General features: G+C 32.2%; 1 protein-coding gene across 1 annotated transcript; it reads right to left on the bottom strand.

Moving 5' to 3' along the window:
- Positions 1 to 873: 873 nt before the first annotated feature.
- LOC132753871 (protocadherin beta-13-like) lies at positions 874 to 20,628 on the bottom strand. The gene is made up of 6 exons (XM_060744413.1): positions 20,472 to 20,628; positions 17,356 to 20,290; positions 9,177 to 9,353; positions 3,237 to 3,652; positions 2,658 to 2,731; positions 874 to 1,944 (listed from the first exon to the last, which is right to left on the bottom strand). The coding sequence occupies exons 2-4, from the start codon at positions 20,050 to 20,052 to the stop codon at positions 3,644 to 3,646; spliced, it is 2,883 nt and encodes a 960-aa protein (XP_060600396.1). The 5' UTR covers positions 20,053 to 20,290; positions 20,472 to 20,628; the 3' UTR covers positions 874 to 1,944; positions 2,658 to 2,731; positions 3,237 to 3,643.
- Positions 20,629 to 22,079: the final 1,451 nt, after the last annotated feature.

Below are 22,079 nucleotides of genomic sequence, written 5' to 3'. Positions count from 1 at the left end.
TAAAAGTTTATTTGCTTCTGAGGGGTAATGTGCCTTTATATAACATACAAGTCTTTTGTTTAAAACACAAGAATACGAAAAACCACGCGCAATATTTAAAACTTTTATCTAAGTGTATAAACTAATCCACTTCCGGTTATTGGAAGAGAAAGTTAATATATCTAGGCTCACAAGAAAAGTACAGTGACCGGAAATAGCAGGTGCTCGTAAAGGGCTTGTAAGACATGTTGAAGTTCACTTCACTCATTGATTTTTTGGAGCTTTTCGCCGGTTAAACTTTGTTGTTGTTTTTTAATCTTAAAAACGAATTGAGCTTGTTCATAGTTTCATAGATTTTTCTTTCTATTGGTTAAACAAACTGCCAATGTAGTGGTTCTCTAGTTTATATGTTTGTCAAAGGACAAACGGGCCATTTAACTACTGATTAAGGTCACTGGTTGAGTTCGAATCCCATAAGGAACATAGACGTTTTTATTGTCTGAAATATTGCATATAAACGCATTTGAAATGTTCAGCCACCAGTTAAGCAATGATATTGCACTTTGATATTTGACAGTGTCAGGAAATCTTATTACGTATTTCAAACTATTTCTGATTCTTCGGGATCGTTGATTCCAGCATTTTCAAGTGTTCAAAACTGACTACCGCTCATGCCGGTGCTGGGGGTGTGTGTGATGAATGTTGTACTTTTAATAATACAATATGCACAGACTCAATCAAACTGAGTCTGCAATTTTCATGTAATTTTGTTGTGATTTATTGCTTCCGAGGGATCACTTTTTCTCCAAATTGTTTTATAATAGAATATGATATTCATATCTTGTTGACTATTCGGTGTCCAATATCAAACCAAAAAATATTAAATACACTTACAACAACAACATATTTTGTTTCATTTCATTGTTTTATATTTTATAATAAAATAGCACCTTAATGCTGTATTTATATTTCATACATATATATAAATCAATTATTTCAAATATCACATTTTATACATGGTTAAATACAGTCCGTCTGCGAATGCATGGGAATAATATCTGACAACTGGTATACGAAAATATAAAGACAGTTTAAGTCAATTACACAATCATGTACAATTGCACCAGTTAAAACATTTTCTATTTATACCTTTTAACATGACAAATTATTAAGAGATTTGATTATATACCGCACTTGTTCAAAATATAAAGTTTCAGTGAAATAAAAATATCATTAATTTCATAGACGTACAGTTAGCATTCTGTTCTAGCTCTAATTGGTGACATGTTCACGTACACTAAACTTGGTGTCAATTTTTTAATATACGGCGATATTTTTTATGTCAAGTGCATCTTATAATTGTCGTCTGTAATTTAACTGTGCACATTTACATTGTCGTTTGCCGGCCAGCATAAATTCATTTGCTAATTTTGCAATTTTATTGCATCACCTGCATCATTCATATTCAACACTTAATTGTGTCGTCTGCTGCATATATGAATTTTATCGTCTGCAAATTTATTTCATCAGTAGCACAAATTATTTAACATCTACAGCTTAATTTTTAAAAAAATCTGCAGCAACCGTATATATATAATCGTCTGCAACTCAATTTTATCGTCTGCACAACGATAAAATTAGGATAAAATTTTCAAGTATCCAAATTTGATCAACATAGTTATATATCTATAGCAAGTTTTAAACAATACTTTCATTACGTCACAATACTAATTTGTCACTCAACATTCATATTACATGTACATTGTACATACTTTTAGCAAAACATTTTAGTAGTGAGATCATATAATGTATTACATATAATTCGATCTTATAGATCATTATGGAACAATGGATTTCACAAAGAAGGAATAAACAACAATAACAACAATCAAAATGGAAGACACGACATGTAGCTAAAGTACCAACACTGGAATTAATCCACGACCATTTTGTCACAGGAAGTATCTGAAAATAGAAAATAAATGAAAATATAATTTAAAGAATAATAGTAAAAGTAATATTTATATTCAGTTTTGATGTAAGGCTTACTATTTTACCATTTTTTGCCTATCTTACAGTTGTTAATTTATTAACTTTTATACAAGTATCTGGAATGAATTACGTAATATTATCATATATATCCCGTCATTTATTTTCCTTGTAATACTTTTATTCATTATATGGGTAGTCCTGAGAAAGCGGAGTGTATAAAACGCCATATAACACTTTTATTTTCCTTAACTTCTCAATGCATTTAGTCATGTGGAATCTCATATAATTGTCACACAAGATAACTTTTATTGAATTTGTCCAGAGGCTCGTTTTATGGTTTTAATAATTTCTTAAACTTTTAATTTAATATTTATATGATATAGCAACTCGTGTTAGATCTACATGTAATAAATATATTATAATTACAAAGTTTCATGCACATTCAATTTGCAACATTTCTTCATTACCCTTACGAAAACAATTAATAATATAATATAGGTTCCAAAATAATTAAAATACACAGAAATTAAAATAAAACTAAAGCCAAAAAAATATTATTTTAGGAACTATATATACATAAATATTTGAGTCATCCTTAGTCCTAATAACTGATTGTACAGCACTATTTCATCTAGACTACATTTATTTTAAAACAAAATTGAAATAAAAGTTTAAAAAATACTCACAATTATTTTAGACTGGCCTATCTGTTCGTCACATATCAGTTCATATTGCACATGGTTTGGATACAAAATAAATCCTGCAAGCAGAGAGAAAAAAAACACTGTTAATTCGTTGCATGCATATATAACTTGTACCTTTTTCCTAGAAGAATAATACGCTTTCTAATAAGCTCTCAACTCGTCGAGTTTGCTTATTCTAAAGAATAGTATTTAGAAATCTAAATTCTTATTCATAATATTCAAGAATGCCTTTTCACGAAACTGACCACTTTTTTACCCCTTTTCATATTAATGTAGATCTAGTAGATCTATTTTAAAAATAACTGATCTAATCTTGACCAGATAAAAAAGTTGGTCATTAACGCTTTGTGTGACAGTGGTAAGATGCAAGCCTCTACACCACTGACCGTACAATATACAGTTTGCTACTTTATATAGATTCTATTACAAATTCTAGCTTTTTGTTATTGAAATTTCTAAAACTAACAATGTTTCGAATTCAAAACATGGACAAGTCTATTTTACAAAGGTTAATTATGTTCATATTCTGTAATATTCTGGAAGATCTAATAAAATACTTACTATTTATCACAGTTAGCAGTAAGCCTCGTTGTGGGACAGGAAGTATGACCTTGGAGGCTGTGAATCATTCATCCAATCATGATCATTATCGATTGTATAGCTTCCTGACGTAGTCGTTTCGTCATCTTCATCATAAGACGTCATATGACTTGATGCGTCGTTGATTGGTGAAAGTTTGTTCCCATACTTGGGCACACTTTGTTGAGAATGACTAGATGACGTTGAGGGTGACCTCACATAGTCCCTCATTGGTAACACGGGTTTATTGTGCGGAGGTTTTGGAGGAGGATGCGCATACTTTAAATGATGAGAAGAATTACTGTTATATGGAAAGTTAGTGGCATCCCGCCATTGATTGTCTTTAGCAAAATGATGCAGCATAGGTTTATTGGCAAATGTAACTGTCTTTATATGATCTGAAAAAAATAAGAAAGAAAAACATATATTTATTATAATATGGCCTTTTTATGAATATTTTGTGCAAAACATTGGCAAGTAAAACTCGATTATTTAACAATGTCTTAATAATGGATGATAAAAAAATTCTCACATCTTAAGTAGCCAATTTTTGATATGAGAAAAAAAATAAAAAAATAAGTGAGCAGTCATTTAAACAGAATCTGATGTATACTCTATCTACGGAGAGAGAGAGAGAGAAAAAATAGTTTTCAATTTTTTTCCCAAAAAAATTTAACATAAAATACGTTAAAATTGTTTTCCCGACACTAAACCCAAAAAACGGAAACAGTAATGAAGTAAAAAAATGTGTCAATTTTGGAATTTTTTCTAAAAAATTCAGGTGCCAAAATTTTTAACGCCACTTTTAAAGAGAAAGAAAAAAAAAACGCTTTTACTTCCCCCCCAAAATTTCCCCCATAAAAAGTTCTTTGTTTATCTTTTTATCCGCCTAACAACTTGTACTCTTTTTTTTATTTTCAAAACAAACAAAACAACTACCCCTGGTTAAAAACTTTAATGGGGGCTTTTTAAAAACCCTAGGGGTTTTTCACGCGAGAAAAGAACCGCCAAGATTTTTTTTTCCAAATAAGTATATTAACCAAAATTTGTTTAAAATTTTTAAATTTTTTTAAATTCAAAATTTTACTGAAAAAAAATCTGGCGTTTAATCAAATTCAAATGCAAAAAAAAATTTAAAATTAAAATTTCTTCTAAAATGAGGGGGGGCCTTTTTAATGACTCTTTACTTCCCTTTGGCATGTACTTACATAGACTTTTGAATATGGGACTCGTACCCCTCCCCCCCTTTTCTTGTGGCCTTTTCCCCCGGGGCTAAACCCCGTTATCTTTCGTTGGGTGTTTTAAAAGGGTTTTTGGGTTAAGGGGCTTAAGACAAAAATAATCAAAACGGAAAAAAAGAAAGGGCAGATTACATCAAGAAAATTTGACCGCAAAAATTTTTTTTTTTGTTTATTTTAATTTAAAAAGGAAAAGTGAAAGCCCCTGGAAAATTTGGTTACGTTTGGATTTCAAAATGGTCTTTTTTTTTCCAAAAAACCTTTTTTTTTTAAAAAAACCCCGTCAACTTTTTAAAAATTTCAAAGAAAAAAAATTTTGACAAACTAAAAAAAAGACCAACTAAAATTTGAGGGAATAAAAAGGGAACACTTATTGGGTTTAATTTTAAAAAATAAGAAAATGTTAAAGCTATGAAACAAAATAAAAACTGTTTTAAAAAAAGCACTAACTTTTTTGAAAAACATTTTTTTGCAGTTTAAGAACAAAAATTCTTTCCCAAAATTTTAAATTTTACTAACAAATAAACTGTTTTTAAAACAATTATATGAAAAAAATTTTTTTGCTCTTTTTTTAAAAAGGATAGGCAACTTTAAAGGGCCCTTGAAAAGGGTTTTAAGTGAAAAAGGGCCCCTTTAAATAAAATTTAAATTTATTTTCATTCTTGAGTTTTTAATTTAAAATGTTTCAAAGAGGTACTCGGAAATGAGAAGCAAAACTTTAATTTACAAAACCAACTACCAGAATTTGAAAATAAAAATTCGAACTCGATTCACAAAATTTTAAATTGAAGTTTGTTTTTTGTAATGAAATTTATAAAAAGGGAAAACAAAATTCTGTCTTCTGGCCGCTTTTTGGTTTTACTTTTGGTAAACATCGTGTCCCTGACTCATTTAGGTTGACTTGAATTTCTGTATTTGCGTAATTATGATATCTCTTATTCCGAGCGTCTGCAGAACCTAGATGCGGTAAAATGCCACTAAATGTCCGTTAATGGTAGCTTTACTGAATAGTCCGGTATGTCACGCGATTTTCAAATCTATGTTGTGTAATAAATAAGACAAAATATCATCTCGTAAAATGTAGGATGTCCGCAAAAATGAATTAATGAGAGAGAAGAGCGTCGGGAATAAAGTCACATCTTCGATAATGATAAAAGCAGGCAGACGAGAGTAAATTATGTAAGGTCAAGGTACACAGATTTTTTTATCAGACTCCCCTGGAATGCATTCATGATTAAATCAAGACCGAAAGGTGTGGACATGTTTAAAAATATTTCACTGACCTTAAAAATCTCTACCGTTTAGTACCTAATTTAACCGAAACCACTAATTTGCTGGCCATGCAGCTGGTCATTAAATGCAAGCGTCTACGGGAGCTGTCCATCAAGCGTCCAGTAAGGCAGAAAGTACTGACTAGTGTTAGCGGGTATAATGAAAGACAAGGCCAAGATATGGCCGACTTTGAACCTTACAAATACTATAATTAAGAAAGCTTGAATTATTTCAAAACATCCTTTTTCAAGGACAACCTAGTTGTGCTAATTTGTTACTCCCTAAAATACAAATTCAGTTTTATTTGTTGAAAAAAAGTCCAAGTCCACAAGATTTATTACAAAAGTAACACCTGATAAGGCTTGAAGAAGTGTCTATCAAAACAGAATCTTTACAATAAATTCCTTTCCTTTCAAGCAGGCAAAAACTTTTATGATTTCAAAATATAGAAAAAAATCCTAATAACTTCTTTAATTTTGTTAGTTTGATCAAATATTTATTCATTAGAAGTAGGAAAAAACATCAAGTTAGATGAAACTGATACAGCATTTTAAATAAAAGAAACATTCAAACTTGAATGATACAAATGTGCAAATATTTGCATTCTGGGCTTTACAAACGCAGTCTTATCAAAGCATAGAAAGAAAGATCGTATTTATCTGTCTAAGAGATTGTTAAATAGGTATTGATTGTACAACATGGCAATTTGAATAATAGGACGATCGCACGAGATACAAACACGGATAAGCCGTCTCTTGAACCTTGACACTTAATTCTAAATAATATCGTTTTACAACGATAATGATGTGTAATTTTAAATGTTTTTTTTCCGTTTTAAGTCTTTATATTTAACAAATTGCCCGCTAAAACGATTTGCATCTACATAACGCCCTGTATAGGCCTACACTATCAATGCAATAACAACCATGAAAACAGGAAAGAAAAAAATAAAATGCATTAAAAAGTTTGTCTTTTGCTTTTTTAAAGTGCAGTGAATCGTTCTTTGATTAAATAACGATTACATTCAAACTGAAACATATCAATTCGGATGTCTAAGTAACTTTTTGCTTTTCGCTGAATAAAAAATCTTTTTAAATATTTGCTCAAGTATCGCATATAATACCCCGCCAAATATATGTTTGAAATTGTTAAATATATACAATTATATTTTTCATTAAATTATATGAAAATGTCTTCACCAAAGAATATTTTCAATAATATATCTATTGCACTTAATTTTTCAAAGTTGGAAAGAAAATATATTTTTGTATATGAACAGTAATAGCAATTTAGGAAAAAGATGTTGATAAAAACAATCAATAAACTTTGATTTCAGAAGACTGGCATTTAATGCCCACCACTTAGAAAGATTAAATGTCAATAAACAAAATCAATGCCACCTAATTACTGTAAAGAGGAATATCCTACTAAATGTCACAAGTCCCTTTGTTCTAATTATTCAAATTGCCTTATCTGGGTGCAGGCTGAAAATTAAAGATTGCACGATTATCTCTGTCAATAATTGACATATCGATACCACGGTTGATAAATCGTCGATATTACGCGTCCATGTATGCAATGTGGGTTACTGCGCGACGCACGAGCGACAACGCTCGTTTCCGTACCCAGCCGTACCGCATCCGTTAGATCAACTATCCATCGACACGCAATGGAGTTCCAAATTTTTTATTATCGCAAACTGCTCATTTCTAGCCTTTATCAGTGTTCTCTTTTTTCTTGAGCACTACAAAATTAACCATATATTAAATGCAGCGTTGCTTTTTTTATTTCAGTCTGTTTGAATGAATTATTAATGAATACCCGACTTTCTCAGTCAACATATAAAGCATATTCAGGTTAACGTGTCGACCTTACATTGTCTCAAACATAATCAATTAACTTGTATTATTATAACGTCATCATTTGTAAGTCCGGCTTCATATTTCCTAGAGGCTCGTATAGAGATAGCATAATTGCAATGATATTTACATTAGATTATCTAGTCTTGCATACACAGAAACTCATGTTCAAATCAATATTTTATCAATTATAAGATCGGCGATGACATAATTATTGATGGTTTTACGGCCCGCACGAATGTTACTGACTGAATATACTGTCTACTACACGAAACTGTTTGTCAATTTTATTATCTAATTCATCATCGCCTCGAATAAAACAGTATGCCCACGATATGGATCGACCAAAGGCTTGATTAATTTGAAATGATTAAAATAAAAAGAAACGGTGTATCACTGAGCAATTTCGTTTTGTTAGGTATTTGTGACCAACTATTTAATGCATTCTTTATTTTTATGTTTGTTTGTTGTAACAGATGATACAGATCAGTAAATTAGTATTTCTATTTTTACGACAAAACCTTAAACATTTTCTGATATTTTAAGAATATGACATTATATAACAAAAATGACTTAAATAGAATATTCAGTATTTAATTGTCACGCAAAAGGACCGTCATTATTTTAAAATCGACGTTAAAGTTTGAAAGCATATTATAATTAATATTATTTTGAACACTTTTCATAATCTTAATTAAAATAATATTGTCGAATGACAAATATCACTGTGTATTTATATTCGTATTATTTATACGGTTTATTTTGTTTTCTGATATGATGGTCCTTTGTTATATGTGACGTCATAAAGAAAAGTGATGATGAAATGTCTGATGTAATAGAAGTATAAAATATGTAAGCAAGAGCAAGCAACACATAGAAGCCAAGTCCGTTTTCCGTTATTAACGTATATCTTAAACCCTGGAACCAGTCAATCACACTCAAAGGGGCCTTATAGGTATTTAGAATTTATTAATATTTCATTGTTTCTATGTCTACTTTACTTTAAAATTCATCCAATTTCACATGAAGTTCTGTTATGATGTAAGCGTCCAAAAAGAATAGTAAAGAAATGTCTTTAACAAACAAATATTTCGTAAAAAATAGCATTTCTATTTTACTCTAAAACAGTGAGAAAGGTACGGTATATGAGTGGGAAAGATTCACACATGTGTGATAAGAATGACAACAACGGGAAAAGATGTGCCACCCTTAACCAGAAACTACTTCAAACAACAACAGGGGAGACAACTTTAAAATAACATTTAAGTATATTGAGCCTGAACCCGATTTCGCAATGAGTCAGTGAAAGAAACAATAGCACGAGTCATTAAATATTTATAATTACTTTTTCAACAAATCTTTTTTATGTTGCATTTGGTGTATTGAAAGTAAGTGTTCTTACATTTTTTTATTCCGTGTGCACATTGATATATTGGGCTTCTTACGTCAGACTCATCACATCCGGGTATTTAAAATAGGCTATCAGGGTTCTACAGAAGATTGACAAGAAGGGAAGCAGAAAGGATGGTCATTAGTCGAAAACAAATACTCACTGTGTGTCCGTCTCTGTGATTGGTCCATAACTGATCATGTGACTGTAAAAGTGACCTATGAATTTGTAGAACTGTGGCTGGATCAAGCCTCTGCATATCAGGATCTGGGTGACTAGAAGAATAACTACGAGGACTTGATGCTGAACTAGGAACACGCCCATTCTCAACCATTGTATTCTAGAAACGGAAAAATAGCGAATATATATAAATATAAATATATAAAGTATCTAAAAGGAATTTTCACTCTTTTATGATTCCTTCATCCTAAAAACAGTTAAGGTATTTAAGTAAACAAACTTTACTCGTGTAAGAAATTAAGTACTTTTTTCTATGATATCAACCTGAACTTGATGGTCGCAGAGACTAGAGGCTTGACTTTAAGTGACAAAATAAAAGCTTATTTCTTATTATCAAAACACGAAATGTCTCCGATATTTTGAAATAATAAAAAAATCATCTTAAAGCAATTAAAACGCAGGAAGTGGCATTTCAAAATATTTTAAGTAGTTCTTTTACGAAAGAAAAAAAGTGTTAACAAAACTTCAATACATGCGAGCGAGACATAAAAACGCGCTGTGAGTGAAATTATCAACCCATTAGGCATTGGGGTTAAATGTATGAAACTGACGAAAATGACTAAGATAGAAACATTAGACATCTTCAAAAATTAATTTTCTATTTAAACGCTCGACTAATAGTATCTGTCAAACGGTAGATGTCTTGATTTATCAAATAAACAGCCATTAGATAACTTAATTACACGTCCTTATCGTTAGAAATTTAACCCATTATATCAAATAACCCAACTATTTGCTTAACCCATTATAATGCGTGACACTAAACGCACCTCGGTTTTTATATATATTCAATTTTAAAATAAATAATCAAAACTCAGTCCGTGTCTAAAGATTTTGTAGTTATTCAGGGCCACTTTACCCGCTATTGACGATGGTAATTGGAAAATATTTGTGTGTTGTGACAAATGACATCCTTCAGCCGATATTTTTTAATGTAGGTGTTCTATTCTAAGTCATTTTTATATCTATTCTACTTTTTTTCTATACCTTTTTAGGCGAAAATGTTTGTGAAAGACATTCAATGCGCATGCGCACTGCTAAAAGAAGTCCATTAAGAATTTGTTATAAAATCATGCAATTTCCTATCACAAATTAACTTATTTATAAAACAGCTCTTCACTAATTTACAAAATTAACTTTATTATTTGCTCATGCTACTTGTTTGTTTTTGTTAATTTGCAGAGATTCTCGGGTTCACGGAACTTTTCTGAGATAATGTAAACATTATTTCTGTTTATTCTATTTGCACAGCACTTGTTACGGTGACAAATTAAAATGTTTTTGTCTCATATCTGAATACGTATAGCATTTAAAACTACATTAGATGACACTTTCAAGCACAAAACAGATTTTCTTTAACAGGAGAATCTTGTTCAGTTGTTCCTTTTCTAAATCCCGTAGATTTTAACGCAATAAAACTTTCGTCTTATCTCATCGCAACAAGGACGTTATTTGACGTATACTAATACCAACCCATGATAATTTTCGAAAATTTTCGATTTCACTCCTTATACAAAGTGGTAGGGATTACTGCTAGTGATATAGGGGGGCTTTAAGGACGTAAAATTTCCAATTAATTTCTTTCATTAAGGAGTGGGGTTTCCGAGATACACTCGAGTCTTGTTATGGGATTTTTAGGAAAGATTTACATGTCAAGAGAAACGCTGATCCACTGTCATAACGTGGCTTCAAACTCATTATAATGAATACTGCTAAGTCCCATTAACGTATTAATATGGCTTTCCGCTCATTTTGCTCATAATGGGAATCATAGAGTCTCGTTGGGTTCTTTTATCCGTTAATCATTGCCAATGCCTATAAAAGTTGGTCATTTTTGCTCATCGGCTGCGCCCAAATTAACGCCCATTGTCATGCTAATGTATAATTCGTAGGAGATATTGGAATATTTTCTATAATTGGTGACGTTTTCATTTAAAGTATGAGCCAATACATTTCTCAACTTAACATTAATTACTATAACTTTCGTCGGTAATGGATCTAAAATAGCATATCAAACGAAATCTTCAAAGGGGAATAACCTACATATGAATAAACTTATATAAAATTGTATAATATAATAAAATACGACATATGGCTACATATAAATCATGTATATTGAAAAGGCTCATTCACCGAATAAAACTTTCGCTGAAAACTTCAAAGATATGACATTTCATGTTCACTGAAATATATACTTTACTACTTTGGATGCTTAAATCGCGAAGTTACAAGAAATAATGTATATGTGATTTGATTAGTTTTCGTTAGTGTGACGCGATTCTGAGGAAAATGTTGTTAACTGTGAAGCACTTTGCTGCTTTGATTGGTTTCCAATCCTAAGAGGTACTAGTCACAGTGCCAAAGTGTAGGGCACGTAAATCTCGTGCCATTTGATTATCCCTTCGTATAATTCATTCTTCAAAGTCGCGCTCGTGCTCACGTCGCTTCTATTGAACATAAAACGAATCAAACATAATTTGGCGGAAAACAAGACGATGTACTTGAGTGAAAGTAGTTTTTGTGATGGCGTCGGAAACTAAAACCATGTGTTCATCAAATAACTTACAGGAATAAACAACAGTTTCAATCAGGCTCAACAAAAGCTTGGAACGGAATAAAATATATATTAACATTGTTTGACGCTTGAGTCTTTTCTGTAACCATTTAGCATTCGTCGTGTTCGCATAACGCAATAATCTGTATGTACGGTACAATAAAGAAACTTGTTGTTTTATTTTAGATAGAAAATGTATTAACGAATAAATGTGTGAAAAAAATTCTATAGAAACTAACCCTCAGCGATTGACTTCTTTTGTCGTAAAATTGTCGTCTGCTACAGAAACTAACAGCTTTATATACATGTACATGTATAAGTAAGTCTCGTATTAAACACTGTCCTTGGATAAATTGTATATTTTCCAATGCCAACAATTACCATAATTTATTGATGTTGTTTTCCCTTTTTTTGTAAAAAAAAAACAAACGAATTACTAATCAACCCATCCCATCTAATTCGAGAATAATCAAGAATAATTTATTATTAAAACAAATGCTATACAAATGAAATAAGAAATAACGCGTTTCCAAAGCTGACGATTTTTCAAAACGCCTCATATGGCAGTTTCTTTTGTCCAAGGTGTTTTCAGAGGATTGAAATATTTATGAGCTAAGCTTTGCTCCACATTATAATTTACTGGTCCATTAAGTGAATTGATTTGAATTAAACAGTCTTAATATCAAACTAATTTAGAGTGATTGTTTAGTGTAAATTCAACAAAGCCATAATAAAACAAAGCTGAGAGAGGAAAAATCGATGGTTAAAATCAATACCACCTGATTACTATACAGTAGCAGATTTCTGCATTTACCTACTGCGTATACATACATGTCAGTTTATTATTTTGCCACAAATAAGCACGTGGTAAGTTTTTAATTCAAACCTAAAATTTGTTAAGTTTCGACTTAAATAAATTTTGAAATAGAACCAAAAATGCTGAAAAATGGCGTTTTGTACATTTTTTTTTATAAACCAGCAGAAAATTATTGTATGTTTTCTAAATTTAGACACATTTCTATGCTGAAACCGAGAAGGCGGTATAAGAAATTCCTTGCCAAGAATAAAAGTACGTGAGAAATATTTTAAGTACTAGAAGAGGAAACTTGAAATACACAGAAGACCCTTGTTACCGTCTTTTTTTCCCCTATGACTATTAAATTGTTGCCAGACGTTTCGATTCCAACAAGTGTTTCAGCTGAAAGACCCCTAGCGTTTTGTATCACGATATAAAATTAAGAGTGGCAAAAACCTCCCCTTACACACTGTGGTACACTGTGGTATAAACAGACTTAATTGTAATAAATACACCATGTCATTCCGGGTTTTTCACAGTTTTCTCGTTATTTATGAACATTTCAAGATTGACAAGTTGTTTACACCAAGTTGAAAGTTGACTATGAGAAAAAACCATAGCGTTGAATGTATTATTCATTTAATATAAATATAAATCATAAAAATATTAAGATATTAACGAAATCCAGGTTACATTGACTTGTATGTTATTCTTTGAGATTACGTAGAAGGTATATGAACAATGGAGGCTAAAGAGTCTCCTTGACCATGGAATAATTCTAACTTATATGAGTCAAACGAGAGAAATTGCCACACTTTGCACTTTAAAAAAGGTCTTAAAGAATTACAGGCCATTGTTGCAACAAATCTTGTTAAAAATAAACATCTCTCTTTATTGTCTATTTTGCACCGGTTTTATTATTTGTACGTGAAAGAGCCACCGAGTCACACTTTTAATGGATTTATTTTTATTTTCTAAAATCTGGCACTGATACCGTAATAAGACCTTAATTCAAAAATAACATATACAGTCCGATGACCCTCTTTTCATCGTTTTGTCATTATTGATACTAACAGGTCAAGCTAAAATGGAAATATATTTAATTCAATTTCACTGTTTAGATAACCGTTAAGACTTACAATTCGTAAGAATTGAAAACGAACTACTTATTATAGCGATTTTATTGCCGGAAGGGGTTAAAAGGAAACACGTAGATGGCTGTATTGTTCCGCGGAGATGAAGAAACTGATGCGAAAAATGAAAGCATCTCTTCATATTTTGAAAGGTGTAAATGGAATCTTTTATATTTGTTCAAATTAAGCAATATTTTCATTACAGAGAATAGCGCATGACGCTGATTTCACCCGAGGCGGTCAAAAATTGTACACTTGGATGGTGGCTGTTTTACACTTGACAAGATAAATTCTTAAAAAAGAATAAAGCCCAAAGGCCGTGCTAATAAAAGTAAAACATGTTACAAAATGTATATTCCTGACAGGAAACAAGTAGATATTTTAAAAGATTAAAGAATAGAAGTATTGTGATAACATCTCCAATGATTATGCAAAAAAAGAGTTTTATTGTATCTCTCCGCGTGCCCATTACAATAAGGATTATGTAGACAACATGATGACACCTTTATAACATTTTATCTGTTTTCATACGGAAAACGTGTAAGAAAGGACATCGTGAACCATAAAACCATCATCTTTGTTGAAACCTTTTAAAATGTTTTCTTCGGTAAAAAATTTTGTATTAAAATTTGTCCCACGTGTTTTTGGAACGCAGTCAATTTATAAGAAAAAGTAAATGGTTTTTAACATTTGTTGCATTGTTTCGTGTTCATTAATTCGTCAGTGTGGAATTAAGCCGGGTTATACTCGCCACCATTTGCTGTGATAGTTTTTATCAAGTTCTACAAAAATTCGCTCAAGATTTTAAATCTCAACAAAGTATTATTGTTTTAATATTAAAACCAATTCGTCGCTATATTTATTGCATTTATCTTGATTCTAATAGAAAACACGCATTATCACAGTTAAGGGAACGGAGCATTAAGTCAAAGATAAAAGCCTGTTTTAAGTTAATGCCAAAGCCGGACAGTTAAAACATTATTTATATTTGTTTGTCAGGACCTTTCAAAACTTTCACTAAAATGTACTAATATATTTAAAACTTAGGCACAGCTATGTGGGTAGGGTACTTTAATGATATCCAACTGTATAAAATAAACATGTATGCATTACAGATCTCTTCATTGTGACTAAAGTTGACTAAAAATTACTCATTACAATCTATTATACTTTGTAACAATAGAGTAACTTAAAGTTATTTTGTCCACAATTTGATTTATCCGTACTGCCATCCCTGCCATTTATCATGACCGCATGATTAACTCGTGCCTTTCAATTTGCTCGAGCCGTGGTTGCGTTAGGTCTAGCGTTATTTAGTTGAACGCGAGGTTAGAAAAGAAATGTCGCGACTTTCTGGTCATTTTCAATTACTAAAAAATAAACAAATCAAAGATCGATTTACGATGTTTTATTTAGGAAATAAAATATTTGTCATAATCGGACTTTCGGCTTCACTTCGGTCTAAGTTAAACCTCGGTGGCTCGCGACAGTATTTCTTATTGCTGCGAATGACTGATCCATTTGAATTGAATATATCTATTCTATACAATTGTTATGTTTAAATATTTTCATTGCTAAATAAATTTCTGTTGAAAAAATCATACACTAAACTGCGTCCGAGTTATATTAATCTGTTAAAACTAGTCAAACATGAAGTAGCCAAAAGTCAAATAAGCTTTAGAAACAGTGATTGTTAAAAATGAACGGTGTGCACGTGAAGTACCGAGCTTAAGGAACAAGAGTCCTTCAAAAACTTCCTTTAAGGTATCATTAAACATTTGAATTTCTACTTTAAAACGAACTTAAATACGGTGACAATGTGTGATGTCTGTTCAACAAGTGTAAATTAAAAATTCATGAATGCTACGGATAAACGTCGACCAAATTTGCCCTCCTTAGATTATGTATGCAGCCGATGTTACAACTTTTAAAATAATATTATATATTCATTAACGCATATGTGCACCGACATGTTGAAAGAAACAATTATATTTTATTACCAATGACAACATGATTAATGCTAAAATATACAATGAATTTTCAATGTATATGAGTTATAACTTAATATTGAACCATATTTAAATATGATTTAATAATAATAATAATAATAATAATGATGATGATGATAATGATAAAATGATAAAACCTTAGGTACAAAATGCTTTAAGTGGTAATCTTAAAGAAATATTTAAGCTAACATTAGAGATCTTTGATAACAGATATACATGTCTCATAGATATGTATTGCTGTTCAGTGTTTCTACAATATTTTGTGTCAGCATCAGAACGACTTTTTTCACCCCACCCCACGCCGACCAACCCTCATCATAAAACAAACATATACATGAACTAGCCTAGATAAATTATATACATATATATTCGGGCATGCATTCACAAAGATATTATTGTCGTGGCTTTTTTTAAATATCATGAAATATGATAACACTGTATCAGATACGATGCATACTTCACACAATCTTAACCGGCGATCGAATTTCCTTAAATGTTCGCTCCCCTTATGACAAATACATATTTTGACATCCATTCCATTTTTTGTATAAAAATGTGACCACTCAATGGAAGACGTATGACCCTACTTATACTTCTACCCTTACTAAACTCAAGGTTCGAATATTTTTAACTCAAGTACATTCAGCGCGAAATACAAATACTACGTTATGATAGAATAGGTATGGTCACGCTAAATTTTAATTTCATTTCACTAAAAATTAGTGTCACCAGCGTCGCTGTGAAATGTTCCATGGCATGTAAATGTGGTTTTAATAGAAATAAATGCCGTGACTATGGCCTATTTTTTCTTCTTTCTTTTTAAATAAACTTTTTTTTCAACATGTGAACACAACTGTGCAATAATTAAGTAATTGTATGACATGCTGTTAAAACTAATTCGCGAACTGAACGTATGCAAGTTTTTAAATTATACGGAAAACCCACATAAACCTGTTAAATAACTCAAATTTTCTTAAAATTGATACACATTAGAACACGTAGTAAAATTTCATTAATTATTCAAGTAGGGACATTAAACGCAGGAAAACGGTATTAAAACTGAATATTCTACGACAATAAAATAAAATAAAATATACATGTACAATTATTCATATTTAAATATTAACTATTTATACATTAAGTATAAAACTTTATGTTCCTGGATTAATAAATATTTCAATAATATTCCTTACTCAAATTTAAGTTCTTCTGTTAAATATATATACCAATATGACTTATATGAGAATATATCTTTATGGGAGCATATCAAAAACAGTATCGATACGAAACTTTCCTATAACATGATATGTGATCCTAAAAGTACTTGAACCCTTAACCTGCTAGACTTATGCAAATATGAACTTTCTATCTCCGCATTCCCAAATCATACAAAGCTTTACACGTAAGTAACAGTTGCTGTGAATAGTAAATGCATTACACTAGTTTTCGTCAATTAATAAGTAAAAGAGTTTTCTAACAATTCTTAAATTTTCAGCAAAAAGCATAATCACACTGGTCACTGTGTGTTTGGTCTTTCAAACAAAAGATCAACATAAATGTAAGGCAAAGGGAAGGAAAAAAAGAGGTCTGTAATGTAACGATATCCTTACCTTCATGTTATCGAGGTTCACCAATGGAGACTGGGACACGTCCCGGTTGGGCTCGGACTCAAGACTCGAGTTATGGTCCGTTGAAAAGCTAACTTTCTTTAAACTTTCTTTGCTTCCAGAGGAAGTACTGCCAAGTTCTTCCCTGTGCTTCATATCACCAGGGACGATTTCCATGTCTGCCCTGTCGTCATATTGAGCAGCACTTGACTTTAACTGGAGTCTATCATGACGACGGATGAGGTATATAGTTAAGACTATTGCAATTGATAAAACTACTGTAACACAGCCCAATGATATAGCAATTAGAAAATTTTGTCTATTCACTGGCGCTTCAGCGTCTTTTGTAAACGATACAGACAAAAGTTGCAAAGAATATTGGCTTGGCCTACCGTTGTCTACTGCTTTAATTATAAACGCATACTCTAGCGGTTCTGATGAACTGGGTAAGCGGCGTAGTTTTACATTTCCTACGCCGTTTGCACTTTCAATATAAAACAAACTTGTCACATTATTATCTAGTATTGAATAAGACACTTCTCCGTTACTATCGGCATCGATATCAGTTGCTTCGACAACAATTGAGACCGATTCAGGTGTACTTGAAAGCGGAATCGTAACTGTGTTGTTATCTTTATCAGGGAAGATAAACACTGGTGCATTATCATTGACATCGAGAACAATCACTGTTACAGTAACCGAGCTGCTCAGAGGTTTAGCGCTCTGATCCGAGGCGACGACCGTGAACTTATATGTCCCTTGCTTCTCTCTGTCTAAAGTCCGTATCATCTTAATTGTCCCGTCCGAATACAGGATGAATGGGAAGCTAGATGGAGGCGGTGTGTTAAAAGAGAAAGAAACCGTGCCGTTCTCCCTGTAATCTTTATCCGTGGCTGTTAACTGATCTACGGTGGTATTGTGCGGAACACCTTCTAAAACAAAGAACTCGTAATTAGGTTGCGAAAAGATTGGATAATTATCGTTTTGATCAGTGACTGAAAGAATAACGGTCGATGTAGCTGACATCTTCGGGTCCCCATGATCTTCTGCCTCGACAACGATTTCTAGTTGTGACACATTTTCTCTGTCTAGTCTAAAATTGGCTCGAATTTCGCCAAGGTCAGGGTCGATCCAGAAGCTATATCCACTCGTGCTTACGAGCTTATATTCAATTTTAGAATTGTTCCCTGAATCAATATCCGTGGCTGATACTTTAGCTACTACGTCACCAACGAGGTTATTTTCTTCAGCTTTTGCAAAGTAAGTCCCTTGTGAAAATCTCGGAGCATTGTCATTCTGGTCAACTACAACTACAATAAAACTGGTTGTCGTATTTAACGGCGGCGATCCACTGTCTCTACAGATTATAGTGACCTCATGTGTCTCCACAAGTTCCCTATTCAAAGGTTTTGTAACAACTGCTTTATATTCATTTGTTTCATATCTTTCTAATCCGAAATTATCACTTATCCCAATACATTCAACTTTGCCGTTACGTCCTGTGTCACTGTCAATGACGGCAATATGAGCAACGGGTGCACCAACGTTGGCATATTCCGAGATTCGTGCATTGATGTCTCCTTGGAGAATGTTTACATTAATTTCTGGCGGATTATTACTAAGGTCTATTATATTAACGTAAACTCGAATTTGCTGGGGCCTTGGTTGAGGACCTTTGTCAGTGGCCTCTACAAATATTAACGTCTGCTCATTTGCTACGTAAACTAACTGACTGATGACGCTAAGCTCACCTGTAGTAGGATTAATAGCGTACGTATTAAGAATTGATTCATCTTGATTAGCACTTAGGCTGTACTCAACTCGACCGTTTTCACCAGCATCTGCGTCCGTGGCTGATATTGTCTCAAACACCGTGTTAATAGCCGTGTCTTCATTCAACGTAACGTTGTAGAATGGACGGTCAAACTTTGGCGAATTATCGTTCATGTCTTGTACAGTGATATCTACAACTATTGCCCCTGTTTTCTTTGGCGTACCCCCATCTTCTGCCACAATTCTTATTTGATAGAACTCTTTTTCTTCGCGGTCTAATTTTCCATTTACGATTATTTTTACAGTTGAACTACCGTCCTCCATTTTTTCTAACATGACGTCAAATGGAACGTCTGGGGTGTCTACGTAATATCTAACTACCGTGTTATTCCCGGCGTCATTATCTTCAGCCCCATCAATAGAAGCTATAGCACCCTCTGAATTTTCTAGAAATGAAGCGCTATCAATTCCTTTAAGAAAGACCGGGCTATTGTCGTTTATATCTATAACTTCAATTTTTACGTTAATTTTACGGAAGAACGCACCTATCGTCGCTTTGACGGCAATATCTAGAGATATCACACACGTCAGTTCCCTTGAGCAATGTGTAAGCTGTTCTCGATCTATAGGCTCTTTCGTAAAAAGCTGTCCGGATGAGTCAATTTGAAAGAAATGAGCTAAACTGTTACCACTAGACAGAATCTTGTAGGCTAGGTTCGAATACTCCTCTTGTGTCATGGTAGATCGCAGGTCATAATCCTCACCAACATTGCCAATTAACTTTGACCCCTGTTCCTCCTCCACTGAATATGTCACCTCGGCACTAACTCTAAGATCCATAATTAACACCAGAATCATTAGCAATAAACCTCTTCCCACGGTGGTCGTAAACTCCATGTTCGAGCGCTCACGCCCTCCCCATGCCATTTTATAGAGTGCGAATACGTTTCTAATATATATCCATGAAGAAATAAAACCCCTTGTTGTTTATCACTGTGCCTTACTGCAAGTGTTGACACCTGTTGATCGCGAAATTACATGATGTATCGATACACACAGCACATCCAAAAATTCTCCGTGCACAATGACAATATTGACTATTTCAATTTGTACTAAATAAACTTTTTTCTTAAAATCTGCATTCCTTTTTTTCACTGTATAAGTCCTGCAATATACAAATAAAAGATGTAAAATATTTTCGTAAAGGGTTAATCTGTGTAAGTAACGCAAGTCGTATGAAAAATATTAATGATGCTCAAAAAACAACATTGCGCAAAGTAAACATAACATTAACACCAATATTTTACAAAGTATAAGATCAAATCCAAATAGTATTTCAAGCACACCTTTTTCTATTTTTCTTTTACGTTTTCACACTTCCAGTCCATTCGAAATAATGAAAATGTCAAGATCTAAATGTTTAATCCAAATGTAAACATGCGCTCACTTTAAAACCAGTAGTTGTAAAAATGTGAGAATTTTGCTTTGCCGATAATAATATTTCGTTGAGCGGAGATCCGTATCGCGTACTAAGCTCCGCCCACCGTCTTCGTCAGCCAGTAAGATATCGGGAGTTTTCTCTACTGTTGACATAAGAATCGATACGCTACATTTGACGAAAATTATAAACCGATATTTCGCCTGTCAAAGGCTGTCATCGTTATCATGTATATTTATTTACTTTTTAATAATTTAGATTTTTTTATATTCACTGATTTTCCATTTTGATCAAAAACCACTGATCAATATCAAATAGTAAAGAATTGAAGATAGTGAAATTTCATCAAAGGGTAAATTGACAGCCGTATGGCAGGCGTGTTTGTTTTCAATTACAAATTTTTCTTCTGCGATGAAAAAATGTTTGTTTAACAAGTAAAGAAATGATGTATGATACTGAGACCTTGTGTCGATAAAAGTAAGAAAGATGTTATGATTTTTGTTAGATAAAATTCTGTTAAGTATTGACTATCAATCAATTCGTCTTTATCATAATACTGTATTATAATATTATTAATAAGTTTATTACATGACTTTCTTCATAGAAATAAACGAGTGTAGTATTATAAAATATAATAAAACTGTTATCAAAAATAACCAAATTTTTTTTTTAAATATAATAAAATAAAGACAATGCAAAAAAGCTATAATCGCTACGTTGAAAATTATAACCCAATTGTATAATTAAAATACAATCAAATCGCAAAAATGTTACATCTATAGCTTTCAACTTTTCTGAAGTTTCTCTTCGATTGTGTTTTTGTTACATTTGTGAAATTTAGGCTAATTTTTTGTTGTTGTTGTTTTTTGTTTTTTACCTAAAACATTATTTTTACAACCGAAAATATATGACCAGCCCCCTCCACTCCATATTGATTAACCGTGTCATTAGAATTGATATTAAATCATTTCCCATAGATCAATCATAATCAGGGGATATATATATATAATATATTTCATTAAGATTCCTCTCAGATACATTTAAATTAAATAAATCAAATGAACCTGAATTCAAAATGAAGTATTTCATCTTGGTTTTAATGATGTGAGATGAAATTGCAATTTTATAATGTCGCCATGCAGAAAGTGAGAAACTTAATTTATTAATAAATGAGCTCTCAAAAAACGTATTTTAAATGAAGCTAACTGACAATAAATATACAAATAATCAAATATCAGAAAATAAGTTACTATACATCTCAGGCGAATATGGCATTTTCCCCATTTTTGTCATTTGACCAATATCACTTTCTCTATGGCAGAGCAAGGTGAAAAGTTACAGAACACGCTGTCCGAGCCATATGTCCATTCTGTTAACCAGTTCAAGGGGAAGTAATTCACATCGACAGCACAATGCTTGTGTTGAACGGGGCCAATCAAAAAGGGATTAATTTTCGTGATGAGATAATTAGCTCCGAGGAGTCTTCCTAAATTAGCAGAAAATCCAATGAGCGGAA

This window comes from Ruditapes philippinarum, unplaced genomic scaffold (assembly GCF_026571515.1).
Source record: "Ruditapes philippinarum isolate M1 unplaced genomic scaffold, ASM2657151v2 ctg590_1_1_1_1, whole genome shotgun sequence".
NCBI lineage: Eukaryota > Metazoa > Mollusca > Bivalvia > Venerida > Veneridae > Ruditapes > Ruditapes philippinarum.
Note: the sequence above shows the minus strand (reverse complement) of the source record. Positions and strands in the feature narration are given on the sequence as shown.